The sequence below is a fragment of the Crocuta crocuta genome, unplaced genomic scaffold, assembly GCF_008692635.1.
Source record: "Crocuta crocuta isolate KB4526 unplaced genomic scaffold, BGI_CrCroc_1.0 scaffold54, whole genome shotgun sequence".
NCBI classification, from domain to species: Eukaryota; Metazoa; Chordata; class Mammalia; order Carnivora; family Hyaenidae; genus Crocuta; species Crocuta crocuta.
In genome coordinates this window covers 4,761,250-4,776,916 of record NW_027530356.1, presented here as the reverse complement: position 1 = coordinate 4,776,916, position 15,667 = coordinate 4,761,250, and the positions used below count along the sequence as shown (strand labels likewise).

General features: G+C 37.4%; 2 protein-coding genes across 2 annotated transcripts in view; one reads left to right on the top strand and one right to left on the bottom strand.

The window, feature by feature from the left end:
• MED12L (mediator complex subunit 12L) overlaps positions 1 to 15,667 on the bottom strand; it is a 325,934-nt gene that overhangs the window by 210,551 nt on the left and 99,716 nt on the right. The window contains exons 14-16 of the mRNA XM_077765916.1: positions 14,713 to 14,927; positions 13,245 to 13,349; positions 11,986 to 12,162 (exon numbers count right to left, since the gene is read on the bottom strand). Coding sequence (XP_077622042.1) covers positions 11,986 to 12,162; positions 13,245 to 13,349; positions 14,713 to 14,927 — 497 coding nt within the window. The remainder of the gene's footprint in view (positions 1 to 11,985; positions 12,163 to 13,244; positions 13,350 to 14,712; positions 14,928 to 15,667) is intronic.
• Positions 1,857 to 8,448, top strand: GPR171 (G protein-coupled receptor 171). Its single transcript, XM_077765914.1, has 2 exons — positions 1,857 to 1,955; positions 7,035 to 8,448. Exon 2 carries the CDS (start codon positions 7,084 to 7,086, stop codon positions 8,041 to 8,043), a length of 960 nt encoding a protein of 319 aa, XP_077622040.1. The 5' UTR covers positions 1,857 to 1,955; positions 7,035 to 7,083; the 3' UTR covers positions 8,044 to 8,448.

Here is a 15,667-nt window from a genome sequence, read left to right as displayed (position 1 = left end):
CCTTAAAAAAGGAAAAAGATGCTTTATTACCAAAAACCTTTCATCACAGTTTTGCTCCCTACCATGTTAGCACCATTTACCACTCAGGTGGCAGCCAGCACCGTGTCCCCAAATTCTCTCCATCCCACCCTCTCCATACCCCCAGCGAATGTAAACCCTGAGCCAAACAGCTCACTTACTTGACTCTCTGCAAGGGCGCTTTTTCTGAAGTGTATTTTTCAGTGAGTCCTATCCAACAACGATGAACACAAATTGTGAAAGATAGATTATTTCCCAGCACTGTTATGATGAAAGTTAACACTGGTAGTTAATTAAAAATCAAATACAAAGTTTAAGATGTAGAATTTTTCCATCTAGTTTATAAATGAATATATGTAAAAAGTTTTATTTTGCAAAATGATGATGATAACAGTAGTAATATTACTGATATTCATATTAATCATCATTATTATTATCACTGCATGAATCTGTAAGAACACCAGAACATGTGAAACAACAGCCACTATCATCATAACCATCCTTACACTGTTGTGTTTTTTTTGGTGGTTTTTTTTTTTTCCCCCCAGAAGCTCCCGTAAACTCTTCCTGAATTCTCTTGAGCTTAACATCTCATTTAGTGTCTTGAGAGATCTCTTCTTTTTAAAAGTAAATACCAAGAGGGATTCATTTAGGATTCTGGAGAGGCTTGGTGTTTTGGTTTTTGTTTAATCTGGAAAACTGACTAATAATTAGGAGAAAAGGAGACAAAACCAAAGCAACTACCAGACCACTAAAGCACCACTAGATCAGACCCTAATTGACCAAGAAATGGTTTTACACTTACAAATCAACTTTGTACCAGCAGACTTTGAGCTCCGGAAAATAAGGTAGACACATGAGCTCAAAAGCTACCTTTATTCAAAGCAGATAACCTAACAAAGCTACGTGATAATGTGTATGAGATACAGTGAGTTTTTTAGGTCCCTCATCATGCTGACTTCCATTCCAACACTCAGGGAACATGCGCTCACCACAAGCTGAATGAGCATCTAATCAAACACTTTAAATCCACAGGAAATGCATAAGAAAGGCCCTTTATATACAATCTACTGATTACTACCTGCCTCAATTCATTAAGCTGTTTCATCCAAACAGACACATGCTCCTGGCAGGCCTATGCTTATAATTTTGAAAAACAGATCCAATATATCCTTGAATGAAAAACTACATCTATGCTACAGTATGCACAATACAATAACACTCTAAATGGGTGTACATACACACAGAAGGATTTTTAAACCGGTGCCGGAATTTGTGGGGATTTACATAGCAAAAATGTTAACAGGGATTATCTCCATGCATATAATTTTCTTCTTCTCTTTCTATTTCTAGATTTTTCTAAAATGACCAAAAAATAAAAACAAATAAAACATGAACTTTACCAGTCTATGTTACATCACATCTTTTTTTGTTGTCGTTTATTAATAGAGGTCTCAGAAGAGTCCCAACTACAACTGTTTCAATTATAACTTCCAAAGGCTGATGAGTATCAGAAATTTTGCCAGAAGACCTAATATATTTAACTCATAACCCTTTTAAAGACACAGAAAGTGATGTTCTTTAATATCATTATGATGGAAAACACATCATGGGTGCTTAAAAACGTCAGGTACTACAATGGACAAGTAAAAATCTTTCCTCAAAGAGAATACACAAATCTAAATTCCTTCAGAAAGCATACACAAAATTGAAAAGAACCTCATTGGGAGACTTCATAGAGTTAAACTATTTACAAACCACAGTTTCATCTACGTCAATATGCAACACTTTAAAACCACACGAAAAGGAAAGGAAATTTTTAGTACAGCCAACGTTCGTGCAATGGAGCTGTTACTGCTACTTCCGAGGCCAGGCCAACAGCTCATGCTTCTGTGAAGACCTGCAGGAAGCCCGCAGGGCTCAGAGTAACCCCCCAGGTAGGTCTCTTTAAATACTTGATGTGTTCAAGTATCTTTCTGTGGAAAGGGGAGCTATGATTTTCAGTGTCTAAAACATGTAAGCTGGAAATGACTACCTGTAATATGGCTGCTGTGTAAGGGGGCACTCATTATTAAACTCTAAATAGATTCTCGCTATGAACTTTCCTCTATCTAATGACCCCGGTCGTCCCTCTCAAAAGAGCTTAATTTATACAAAACTGAATCACTTACCTAAAAGTGAACTATTCAGTAGGTCAATGTTATATTTTATAACAGAATGGATAAACACCATGTTGTAGGTTTTACAACAGGGTACAACAGGTCTTAAAAGGACTTTCCTCCACAAACACTGATAGGTAAATTCAAGAACATTGCATTGTGACATGCATTAAAAAAAAATCTAATGGGTCTGTTTTCTGAGCAATGGTCACTCTATCCAAACAGAGGAGACACTTGAAATCTTTTCTTGATTTTGCTGTAGCACCTCTGTGTACCTCAAATTTCCACAGGCCAAATAACTAGTTTACAGGGGTGCCTGGGTGGCTCAGTCAGTAAAGCGTCTGACTTCAGCTCAGGTCATGATCTCACGGTTCGTGGGCTCAAACCCCGTGTCAGGCTCTGGTGACAGCCAGCTCAGAGCCTGGAGCCTGTTTCAGATTCTATATCTCCCTCTCTCTCTCTCTCTGACCCTCCTCTGCTCTCTCTCTCAGAAAAAAATTAAAAACATTAAAAAAATTTTTTTAAATAAATAAATAACTGGTTTACAAAATAATTATCAAACACTTGGTTTTCTAATTTGTGATAAATCACAGTGTTATTGGAGTATAATTTAACTTCTAATCGATATACCAAAAATTTTAAATGAGATTTGTTTTTCATTGCAATCTAGACTGAGGTTCATGAAAACCAAGGGTAAAGTCACTACAGGATTCTCCTGCATCATCAAATAAATAGTTATACTGTAATTATTTCTAAGTAAATTACCCATATGTGATATGGGTGTATTGGCCAGTTCTAGCTACAGATAATATTAACTGATCAAAACAAATAATTTTCTAATACTCTTTACCATATATTCATCTATAAAATGAGACTTTTGTGTGTAAATTAGTATAAATATAAGCAATAGGAGCACTTAAAAAACAGTATTATGTTAACTATTATAACATGTGAAATACAAGAGCATAAGCCAAAATCCTAACACACGGCAAAGGAATAATGAGCAAAGGTGGGAGATGGAGACAAGGATCAATTTATACCAACACTAACTAGCTTTAGACTCAGAGAACAAAAGGATACTCAGAGTGCCAAGGTTCAAATAAATGGTTACTATCACAAATCAAAGTCCTAAGAAGCCTGGAGTAGACTTCCGACATGAAGAGCTTATTCCAGGCATTTTAAGATAGGAAGGATTTGGACTTAGCAAGGATAAGGGCAGAAAGCCTAGAAAATAATCAACATGGTCAGCTTCTAGCCTGCTGTCACAAGCTGGAAAATCCTGAGCAATACTCAAATGTCAGACTTCAATGTCCTCAACTGATCTGAGACTTGGACTAGACCCTATCAATGAAGGTTCCTTCCATCGTTAAAGTCCTATGATCCCCCAAATTTTATCACAACCAAAAGCACAAAGGCAGGAAGGAGCAGGTCACAGAAGATTAGAGATTCCACCCATGTAGAGAATTCGGACAGAGACCATAGGGATGGTTTGAAACAAGTAGTTCATAGGAATTTTGAAAACTAAGGGAGGTTTAGATTTAAAAGATAGAACATAAGTTTGTTTTGTTTTTTAAATATAAACATCAAAATATTTAAAAGTTCGAACTTCCCTTATTTGTATTTAGGGAAAGTTAAGAACAATATTTTGTGGTCTTTTATATGAAAACTGCTTCAAATAGAGTTCCTGCCACAGAGTAAGCACTTAGTAAGGCTGGTTACTATAATAATAGTAATTATCATCATCACTGTCATCATTATTACTCTTATTGAGACAGAGTTCTAGGGTGATTTTGAACATAGCTTCTGAGATTAGACTTCTGAGTTGGAATCCCGGTTCTGTAATTTTAACAGCTATATAACCTGGGTGTTACTTGACCCTGTGCCTCAGTATTCTTTGTTTTTGTTTTTGTTTCTTCTAATGTTTTATTTATTTCTAGGAGAGAGAGAGAGACAGCGTGAGCACGGGAGGGTCAGAGAGAGAGGGAGTCACAGACTGAAACAGGCTCCAGGCTCTGAGCTGGCAGTCAGCACAGAGCCTGATGCGGGGCTCGAACCCACGAACCGCGAGATCATGACCTAAGCAAAAGTCGGACGCTTAACCGACTAAGCCACCCAGCGCCCCATCAGTATTCTCCTTTGTAAAGTAGGGATAACAACACCAACATGACAGAAAGAGTGAAAGGTAAAATACTTAGCACACTATCAGATGCCAACTAAGCACTCAACTATTTTCAATGAGTTTAGTACAGAATGAATGAACTATGCATGAACTCTGAAGTTCTTTCCCAAGTAGGGAAAGAGGAGGACATGTACCCTTTAAAATGACATATTATAAAGTTTTATGTACATCTGCCTCATCAGTCTGCTTGTAGATTGTTTCATCCCAAGATGTACATAGTAGTTAATTAGGAGAAATAAGGATTAGAAAGGCTTTGAAAACTTTTTGTTGTTTTACTTTTTTTTTTTTTTTTTTNTTTTTATTTTTTTTTTTTTTTTTTTTTTTTTTTTTTTTTTTTTTTTGTGAGGGAGAGAATTCCAAGCAGGCTCCATGTTGTCAGTGCTCAATCCCATAAACCGTGAGATCATGACCTGAGCCAAAATCAAGAGTTGGATGCCTAATCGACTAAGCCACCCAGGTGCCTCTGTTGTTTTAAACAGAGGTTTCAGAGAATGGGCTTATTTGGCCTTTTTAGTTACTATACTTATTACTTCCTATTTTTAAGAAGTTGTGCATCAGGTTTTTTTCTAAAAACTAAAACACAAAATCTTCTGGTCTTTAAAACAAAAAGAAGGTGTTTACTATGCATGAGGAGCGCACACACCAAGAGTCAGCACCAGAGAGAGGTGCCTGTGGCACTAAAAACATTAATTTAGACCAGGCCAGGGCGGGTAATGAAACCCAAATGGTTTAACTTGTACTTATCAACCTCCAATTATTCCAGATGTGGAGGGAACGTGTCATGATTTCATCGCTATCAGTGTCAATCACAGTGGTTCTAAGGACATGGCCTACACTTTTCAAAACTTACAATGAAAGAAAAAAAACCACTCAAGTATGATAGATGTTTTCATACTAACATAACTAAGCTTCTCCTTGAAAATTTTGTAACCAATGATCATATATTCTTGTTCTAGAAGCCTTTAAAATACATTCATGGTCTAATTTCTCAACAACACTGACACAAGGGCACCTGGGTGGCTCAGTTGATTAAGCATCTGACTTCTGCTCATGTCATGATCTTGTGGTCCCTGAGTTCAAGCCCCGTGTCTGAAGCTCAGAGCCTGGGGCCTGCTTCAGATTCTGATTCTCTCTCTTGTCTGCCCCAAACTGGCTCATCCTCTGGTCTGTCTGTCTGTCTCTCTCTCTCTCAAAAATAAACAAACATTAAAAACAATTAAAAAAAAAACAAAACAAAACACTGACACAGAAACATCTATACAAGCACTGTTTAACAGAACTAGGACACAAACCGGAAAGGCACTTTAGAATTGTCTAGTAGCTGCATTTGAACAAGCAAAAAGAAACAGGAGAAATTAATTTTAATCATATATTTAACCCAACATATCAAAAATATCGTTTCAACGTATGTGGAACCTAAAAATACTGAAATATTTTACTAACTGTACCATTTGTGAAAATAGTGAAATTTTAATACTTGTATTGTTTTTTATAATATTTCCTAAAAAATCTTTAAAACTCAGTGTGTATTTTGCATTCACAGCACATGTCAATCTGAAATGGTCGTATTTCAAGTGCATAACCAGTCACATGTGGCTACATACTGGACATCACAAGGTCTATGTCATTAGGAACCCTGAGTGAGGGAAAAGGAAGGGATAAGCACCAACTCAAGACCAGACTCTAACCCTTCAACTCTTTCTGCTACAAAGAAAAATGAAATACAGTTTTGATTGTGAAAATGTTCTGGTAGATAACACAATGCAGGGCCTACTTGCAAAGTAACTCTCCTCTAAATTTCAGTACCATTTTCTGTCACCCATTACCTACCCTCTCAGCCTATGTTTCTCCTGCATGAAAAGCTCTTATCAATCTATGAAAAAAGCATGCCAGGAAGCCTCAGTGAAACCTCTCCAGGCTCAGCCACAACCTAACTATGTTACCCTCATTTCCTTTCTGTGTTTCTCAGAATTTCAGTTCACTCCTCTGCAAACTAACTTCCAACCCAACTGGTGACAAAAGAACTACCAGAATACAAAAGTGTGACGTCAAAAATATCCCTTCTAGGAGTGCCTGGTGGGCTCAGTTGGTAAAGTGAGCAACTCTTGATCTCGGGGATTGTTAAGTTCGAGCCCCATGTTGGGTGTTGAGGTTTCTTAAAAATAAAATTTTAAGGGATGCCTGGGCAGCTCAGTTAGTTAAGTGTCAGACTGTGGATTTCGGCTCAGGTTATGATCTTGCAGTTTCTGAGTTGTAGCCCAGCCTCCCACCCCCATACTGACAGGGTGGAGCCTACTTGGGATTCTCTATCCCTCTCTTAACTTCCCCTCTCCTGCTTGTGTTCACACTCACTCACACTTGCTTGCTTTCTGAAAATAAATTAAAAAACTTAAATCATTAGTCTCTTTATAAAAAGAAATAAAATCTTAAAAAAAAATTCCTCCTAGAAGCAAACCTACACGGGATTTCCAAAATCATGAAATCACACCATGGAAAACCCAGGCTTCCTCAGTCACAAATGTTCCTACCAGTTAACACAATCTAGTAAGTTCACCAATAAAATTCCCTCTAAGAATTAGAAAAACTGTGACTGGACACTGTGAATGTAGATATTTCAAGAGTAAATAGTTGCTAATTTTAATTACTAACATCCCTCCTCCACCCCTTTTTTTAAACAGATTCTTTGGATATTTTTTTCTTGAAGAGTCATCCTTACTTTCCCTCAAGATGACAAACAGTTCTATCTTCTGCCCAGTTTACACAGATCTGGAGCCATTCACCTATTTTTTTTATTTGGTTTTCCTTGTTGGAATTATTGGAAGTGGTTTTGCAACCTGGGCTTTCATACAGAACAAAGCAAACCATAGGTGTGTGAGCATATACTTAATTAACTTGCTTACAGCCGACTTCCTGCTCACTCTGGCACTCCCAGTGAAAATCGTTGTTGACTTGGGTGTGGCACCCTGGAAGCTAAAGATATTCCACTGCCAAGTCACAGCCTGCCTCATCTACATTAACATGTACTTATCAATTATCTTCTTGGCATTTGTCAGTATTGACCGCTGTCTTCAGTTGACATACAGCTCTAAGATTTATCGGATACAAGAACCTGGATTTGCCAAAATGATATCGACCGTGGTGTGGCTGATGGTCCTTCTTATAATGGTGCCCAACATGATAATTCCCATCAAAGACATTGAGGAGAAGCCAAATGTGGGATGCATGGAATTCAAAAAGGAGTTTGGCAGAAATTGGCATTTGCTAACAAATTTCCTAAGTGTAGCAATATTTTTAAATTTCTCAGCCATCATTTTAATATCTAACTGTCTTGTAATTCGACAACTCTACAGAAACAAAGATAACGAAAATTATCCGTATGTGAAAAGGACCCTCATCAACATACTTTTAGTGACCACAGGCTACATCATATGCTTTGTTCCGTATCACATTGTCCGAATCCCATACACCCTCAGCCAGACAGAAGTAATATCTGACTGCACAACCAGGATCTCACTCTTCAAAGCGAAAGAGGCCACGCTGCTCCTGGCAGTGTCGAACCTGTGTTTTGATCCCATCCTGTACTATCATCTCTCAAAAGCATTCCGTTTAAAAGTCACCAAGACTTTTGCTTCACATAAGGAGACCAAGACTCCAAAAGACAAATCAAGTGGTGAAAGCAGTGCATAAAACATGGGATTTTTCATGCTATCAATTCTTGCCTCAGTGACAATAAGTAGTGAAGAGAGCCTAAGTAGAACACAGCTACTATATGTGCGCTGGTTTACTCAGAAACTGTTTCTAAATGTAAACCAAGCAGTACTCTTGTGGTTGTTAATGCTCTTTAACCCACATTTGTACAAAAAAACTAAAAATTCCTGTTGAACTAACATGACACCTTGCATGGTCCTTGAAATCTAAAGAATTGTACAGACTCAGAGTCGTTCATGAAGCATTCATTTGAATACTGGGAACTGACTGCTGATAGAAATATGCAAAATAATCTCCATGTAGGGTGCCAGAAAGCCCTTTGGCAACACAATTTCAAACCCTTTATATCATACCAAATAAAGTCCAGCTGACTTTTACATGAAATCACCTGTGCCTGATTTATTTTTAATCCACCATCTAGCTCACTACTGCAATTTTTAATATCTAACTGTTTTTCTAATACAATAACTACATTTACTTTGAAAAAGGCTTGGAAATATATGGATAGTTTTTGATATACTATATGTACTCATATTCTACTGGTAGATTATAAATAAAGATTTCCTAACGTTAGTGATGACAAATCCAGTGACTTCTTATTTTTATTTTGTAGTAACCTGAAATATACCCTATAACATTTCCAAGTGAGTTGTTAAACTATAGTAACTGCTAAAGCTACAGTTTTGGAACTAGAAACTCAAATCAAAGGTATGGAAAAATAGCACTGGTCAAATGGCCTTAAAATAGACATGCTGGATCCACATAGCAAGGCCTCCTTAGGAACACAGCACATGCTGGGCTGGCCGGTGCCATGTCTGAGACAGACCCCAGGTGGGGCCGGCAGTTTTAAGAACGGGTGACTCTAGCTCTCAGGGTCACAACCTTTAGGTCAAATTCTCTAGACTTTCAGTAATGCAGAAAGAATAGATGGTATTAAATAAAAGATTGAGGAAAAAGAATACTAAAAGTTTAGAAAACCAGACTTAAGATTGTGTAGGGGTTTTTCTCAATTCAATAGTAAAAGCCCAATTGGTAATACATTTGCACTAGCTGCAGTGATTAATAAATGGTGTTCCTGGCAGCATGAGAGAGAGAGAGAGAGAGANGTTAAAAAAAAAAAAAAAAAAGAAGAAGAAAAGAAAGAAAGAAATGGTGTTCCTGGAAGCTACCAAAGCAAGTTTGATTCTGGGGCTATTTTTAGTTCTGCACTGGGAAGAATTATTTTCTGAAACTTGAACCTGAGATGACTCCTGTGTACAATTTTAATATTCCTGGAGTTTACAGGGAATAATAAATGAGAAAATGCACAAAAGAAAATGCCTATTACACTTCTAGCGTGGTAAGTACTGGACAAATTCTAGCCAACTAGTGGTATGACAGGAACCCCGAACTGCGTCACCTATCTGACATAACGTGTAAAGGACACAATTACGTTACAGGCTGGTAGAAGCTGATACACTATAACTTGTCCTTGTTGATGGCCTAACAACATGTTTTTACTGATGGACAGATCAAGACATCACTCAAATAGGCATACGTACAACTACTAGTTTCATTTCCTGAATCTTTTAGTAAAGTCCCCAATAGTCTTCTTTCTCTCCTTGGTCTTCACTCACTTAGGACCACATCTTCAAGATCGGGGGCTGAAAGGAGGAGGCGCACACTTCTTTTTTCAAGTATATTCTTATATTCTCCTCACATGCATGAAAGGTCAGTCAACTTTCCCTTTTTATTAAGAAAGAGAAAAAGTCTCTGTACAGCATTCCTAATGTCAACGTTATATTAGCACATACATTCAATTTCCCCTTACTAATGTTTTATTCTAAATGACACGGTAAAGGGAGGTCTAGGGCAACTGGTGATGGAGGGCTATTTATAAACTGTATCCAACAACATCAGTTTTCTAGCAGTTCTTTTATGAATGCATTACACTTGAGTTACATCATAATCCATTATGAGACACTTAATCACTAGAAACCATTCATGCTCCTTCCTCTAAGGAACGGGACAGTCTTTAGAATCTTAGATGGTATGAATGAATGTGCAGCCAAGGATTACATGAAAAAGAGATAAATGTCCATGTTTGGGTAGTGCCCGGCACACTCAGATGAGATGCATGGAAGAGGGAGGCCAGCAAAGCTCTGCTTACCCAAGAGAGAAACACAGAATCCTCAACCAGTTTCAGCCATTTTCATCATTCTGCCATATTTGCCCTATTGCCCAACTTTTTATTTTGGAATACTTTAAGATTTATAGAAAAGGTACATAGATGGTACAGAAAGCTCCATATACCTTTCATCCAGTTTGCCCTAATGTTGATGCCTTATGTAATCATGATACATTTACCAAAAGTAGGAAATTAACACTGGTGCATTAACTGTTAACTAAACTCCAGACTTCAATAACCTGCCTAACCCCATTCTTGACTCCCAACTATTTTAAATCAAATCCCAGGCATTGTAATAGTTTATCCATAAATTATCCAGGACACATCTCTAAAAATATCAGGCCACACTTTCTGTTATCTTAAATAGTGAGATTATTCCATTATGTTGAAAATGAGTGATTTTCATTTTTACCTATGTTCGTTCATAGGTAATAACTAAAAAATGTATTTCAGTCAGTGATGTGCAAGAAAGAACTGCGGCAACTTTTGACATAGCTCTAGACAGAAAAATTGCAATAAAAAATCTATGGATGTAGTGATTTTGAAAGTTCCAAAAGAACAACAGAAAGTAAAAATTAAGAAAATATTTAGGGGCACCTGGGTGGCTCAATCAGTTAAGTGTCCAACTTTGGCTCAGGTCATGATCTCACAGTTCCTGAACTCGAGCTCTGCATCAGGCTCTGTGCTGACAATGCAGAGACTGCTTGGGATTCTCTCCCTCTTTCTCTCTGCCCCTTTCCCACTTGCACACGAGGTCACTCTCTCGCACGCGCTCTCTCGCTCTCTCTCTCTCGCTCTCTTTCTCAAAATAAATAAACTTAAAGAAATGTTTAGTTTGCAGATCAAAATTCCTCAAAGATATCCAGAGGGTAACAGTATACATGCCTCACAATCACACTATTGTTAAAATAATAATAATAATAGGATTCAATGAAAAACATGACTCTTCAACATTTCACTTAAAATTCCAGGAGAAAACATAGTAACCTAAGAATATAAACACATTTAGAATTGGGCACAATTTCATTAATATCAAGAAACCCCAAAGGTTGTTTCCCTTCAGTAAAATGCCAATCACTCATTGTGAGTCCAACACTAAATTTCCTGGCAAGTATTTCTCATATGTTATCAATTCTTAAATTCAACAGATCAAAATCTAAGACCATGTCATACACAACCTCTTCCACGAAGCCTTAATCAATTTCTCAATCAGATGTTTTATCACCCCTTTAATACTTATTCTCTGAGAGTGGAAGAGACCCAAGAACGCCAAATGGTTTATCTTCCATTGGGCACTTGGGGTTTTACTCAATCATTGCATTTATTTTAATGTTGATCATTTTACATTTGTCCCCCTCCTATCTTACTCATCTTTCCTATGCCCCCACATTCTCCTTCATCTGTATAATACCACAAGTACCTACCCACAATACAGTGCACGTAAGAGCTACTCAGTAAATGACGTTTCAGAAAAGCAGGAAAACACATTTAGACATCATATGCAGTGACTCCAATGCTCCTGATAAGAGGATAGTAACCTAGAAAATTCCAGGAGATCTACCTAGCCAGTAGGATCACATCACAAATTTGAACTACATCTGTACATATGTCATCCAATGATAATTATAAAAGAAGTAGTAAATGCAAAAACTCACCTTTCATACGTGTTACTGAGGCACGCAATGGAATAATCAATGGTTAATGACCCTACAGTGCAACAATCACGCTGCCAGCTAATGGAAGCAGTGACTTACCAGAGGAATGGGAAAATGTGTTGCATACTGCAGGTGTCGCAGGAGGTCATAGTTAGATGGAAAAATTAACTCCCTGGGTTTTTCTCTCTTAAGCAACTTCTCACCATTAACCGACATTCTTCTGCCCAAGGAAGGGTTGGCATTCTCACAGGATTCTCCAGGCATGGGAGAAAAAATCTAAGTCATGTAAAACAAATGGTGGAGATTGTAAATGAAAGAGAGCAACACCACGACACAGCGCTACATGCCAGAACTTCATACACACAGGGCAATCATGCACTTTCTTTTCCTCAACCACTAAGAAAATATATAAAGAAATTTTGTTAATTTCCGCAAAATTCATATTCAGATCCACAGCACACCATCAACAATCATGCCCCATTTTGAAGATAAGAAAGTGACAACCACACACACATAAGAACTGTGCGAACTACACCTCCCGGAGCATGTAAACTATATCTCCCACAAAAACATTTACATAAATAATGAATAAAACTAAAGAATAACAGTGGGGCACCTGGGTGGCTCCGTCAGTTATGGTTAAGTGTCTGATTCTTGATTTCAGCTCAGGTCATGATCTCACAGTTGGTGAGATTGAGCCCTATATCGAGCTCCACTCGGACAGAGCTGAGCCTGCTTGGGATTCTCTCTCTCCCTCTTTCTCTGCCCCTCCCTCAGTGTCTCATGTGTGTGCATACATGCACACACATGGTCTCTCTCTCAAAATAAGTGAATTTTTAAAATAAACTAATTTATAACAGATATAAAGCTTTTAGTCTATACCCCAAACAATGTGTTTTTTATAAAGGACCTCATTTAGATCCATGAGGAAGAAAATACTATATAACCATACTGAGATAAGACAGAAAAAGTCTAACAAGTCCAGAGACAGGAAAGCTATTATTTAGAAAACTGAACACATATATAGCAAATCAACATGGACTGTCATGATGAAACTACTATATTCATGTATTCCTGAGAGAAGATGGTCTCAAAATGAACAAAAGAGAAAAGACAGTCAACCAGGAGGGCAGAGTGTTATAATTCAAGAAGGAGGCAACTAAGAATGAACTGAAATGAGACAATCACACAAGATGAGTAACTGTGCACTAGAAAGGAATATAGAAGGAGCACATTCACATCACAAGTACGCAAGTCATTCCAGGACAAGGGTCAAGGAACAGAAGAATGGAGACAAGCTGGGGTGTGAGCAGGGAGGAGGGGTTAATAGTCAATAAGAATTTGAAGGTTGAACCTACTGGAAATTCCGAACCAAAGTCAGTTTTAAAGTCATTCTTGTCTACTTCATCAAAAATATTAGTAGTTCCTGAGTCAATGCCCATATGCGCCATTATAGTCTGTTCCTGATAATTGCCAGAGAAAGAAAGTTGCACTGTAAATTTTGCAGTTCATTAGAAAACTAAAGCTAAAATATGACAGTGATGTTTTTAACCATCCTATGTTTTTTCTCTCTCTAGTATCCACTTTTCCCCAAAAAAGAGAAAGAAGTTTTAAGACATTCATTGCTTTGCAAAGTCATTCTTTATCCTCATGATTANTTTTTTTTTCCCCAAAAAAAAAAAAAAAAAAAAAAAAAAAAAAAATGTAACTTCCATGATACCTGAAGGAAAGAGCACACAAACTTCCTAATTAAAAACAAACTAGCCATAATGCCCCTCCTTTGGGCTATTCCCAGTCACATGCTCACCAACTGTTCTTAGAAAAATCTAAGAGTATGCCCAAGATTCAAGGTCCCTCGACTTCCAACAACAGAAAAAATAAAAATAAAAACTAGAAACATAGATGAAGCATCAACAGGTAGAGTAACTTTAGTTTTTAGCCTTTATAACTTCTACTCTGGGCAAATTTGGAAACAACAGTATTTACATTAAGGGAAGGATTTTTTTTTTTTTTTAAATTCCTGCACCATTTGATCATCAAATCTTAAGAGCACAAACTATGAATTCATATGGGCAATTCTAATGTCAGGTCTTTAAATTACAAAGATAATGACTGTTTTAAAAATATACACTTAAGTATTCACTTAACTCTCACAGAACCAATTTAAGACTTGACTTTAAGGAACTGTCACAATCTCTCACCATTTTCTACTCTTTCTCATTACCGCCTTCATGTTTTCTGCCTTGAAAACTTCTTTAAGTGTCTTGAATGATCTCCAAAACACCAGAAACCAGCAGAAAATTATAAAGTTGTATTCACAGTAGTATAAAATAATTTGTTGAAAAGAACAATTCCACAACATTTGAGAGATAAAGTTTTTAGTTAATTTATATGAAAATATGATGTGTTATGAACAAAAGAGAATTTCCCATTTTGTATGAAAGACAGAAGTAATGAATTGGGGTAAAGATGCTCCTTAGAATGGGACTTGAGGCCAAAACAAGTCTGATTTTATGTCACAACATTCAAGGAAACTGGAATTTATAAACACAAAAAATTGGAAGCATAGAATTCCTGTCCAGTAAAAAATGCTATGGACTGTCAAGTCTTTTCATTAATAGTTTTAGGGTATCTGAAAGAAAATTGTGGAATATAAAACTGTAATTCAATTTTTTCCCGCAAGTTTGGGGTAGAGATAAGGAAGTTCTGTAAATGGAGAATATAACTAAAATGTGATCACCCTTCCACCACCCAACAATCCTTATGAAACTAGATGCCCAGCTGAGTGTGGCTGTCATGGCTAAGGCACCACTCTCAGGGCCATACCTCCATTTTCATGTCATGGTCCTTTGGATACTGCTCATCTACATTCTCTCCTGCGGGCGATCGCGGCCGAGTCGAGGCGGTGACTGACAAGTCTCCCCGAGATATGAGGGTGCACATGTATGCATCATGGGAGAAGACATCGTGTCGGATGAACTCACAGAAGAGCAGCACCAGATTCACAAATTCTACTTTTTCACATTCACTGTTTGGATCCGCTATAAAGAAACAAATCCAGAATTCAGTCCCCCTGACCTAATAGGAAATAAACAAAACAAAACACCCAACAGGAAGGCTTAACAATATTTTCATTTTTGTTTTAAAGTGAAGGATTTATTGGAAAAGTTACTTTGAGGCAGCAGCATTTGTGCACAAGTGGCACAGGGCTTTTGCTTGTCCCCCTGCAATTAAAACTTAATATCCGGTGTGCTAAGTTCAAGTTTAAAGACAGTGGTCCTTGGAAAATGAACAACCATTCAATTAATACAAACACATAATTTCAAGTAGCAACTTGAGGGTAAGAGAAGCAGAGCTAAACTGCTTTCCTCTGGTTTTACTGTTAAACAGCCCATGGCTTTTTGTAGCTTGAGGGAGTCTATTTGTGATGTGTGTGCATACTTATTCAAAGACTTCGTAATACAACAACTCAAAAGGTACTTGAAGATAAGGGAGTGGGATCTACTGGGGAAAAAAAAAAGGAAAATGGAATAAAAATGGCATAAGGATGGAGCTCTGCAGTCTTGCCCAATGTGTAACCAGTCTATTTAACTCATATGATGACCTTTCATATTGCAGCTGTACTCTACAACTTTGTACCCTTGGAAGAGGTTAAAAAATGTTAAGGACAGTCCTTCAGTGCTCAGTCCATGGTACCATGACATTCACAGACACCAACAGAGACCAACAGGTGAATCTAGGGAATAGGAGCTCGTGCCCTAAAACTTAATCCTAAGTGTTT

Coding starts and splice junctions, on each gene's coding strand:
- GPR171 (XM_077765914.1), top strand. CDS start 7,084: ATGACAAACAGTTCTATCTTCTGCCCAGTTTACACAGATCTGGAGCCA.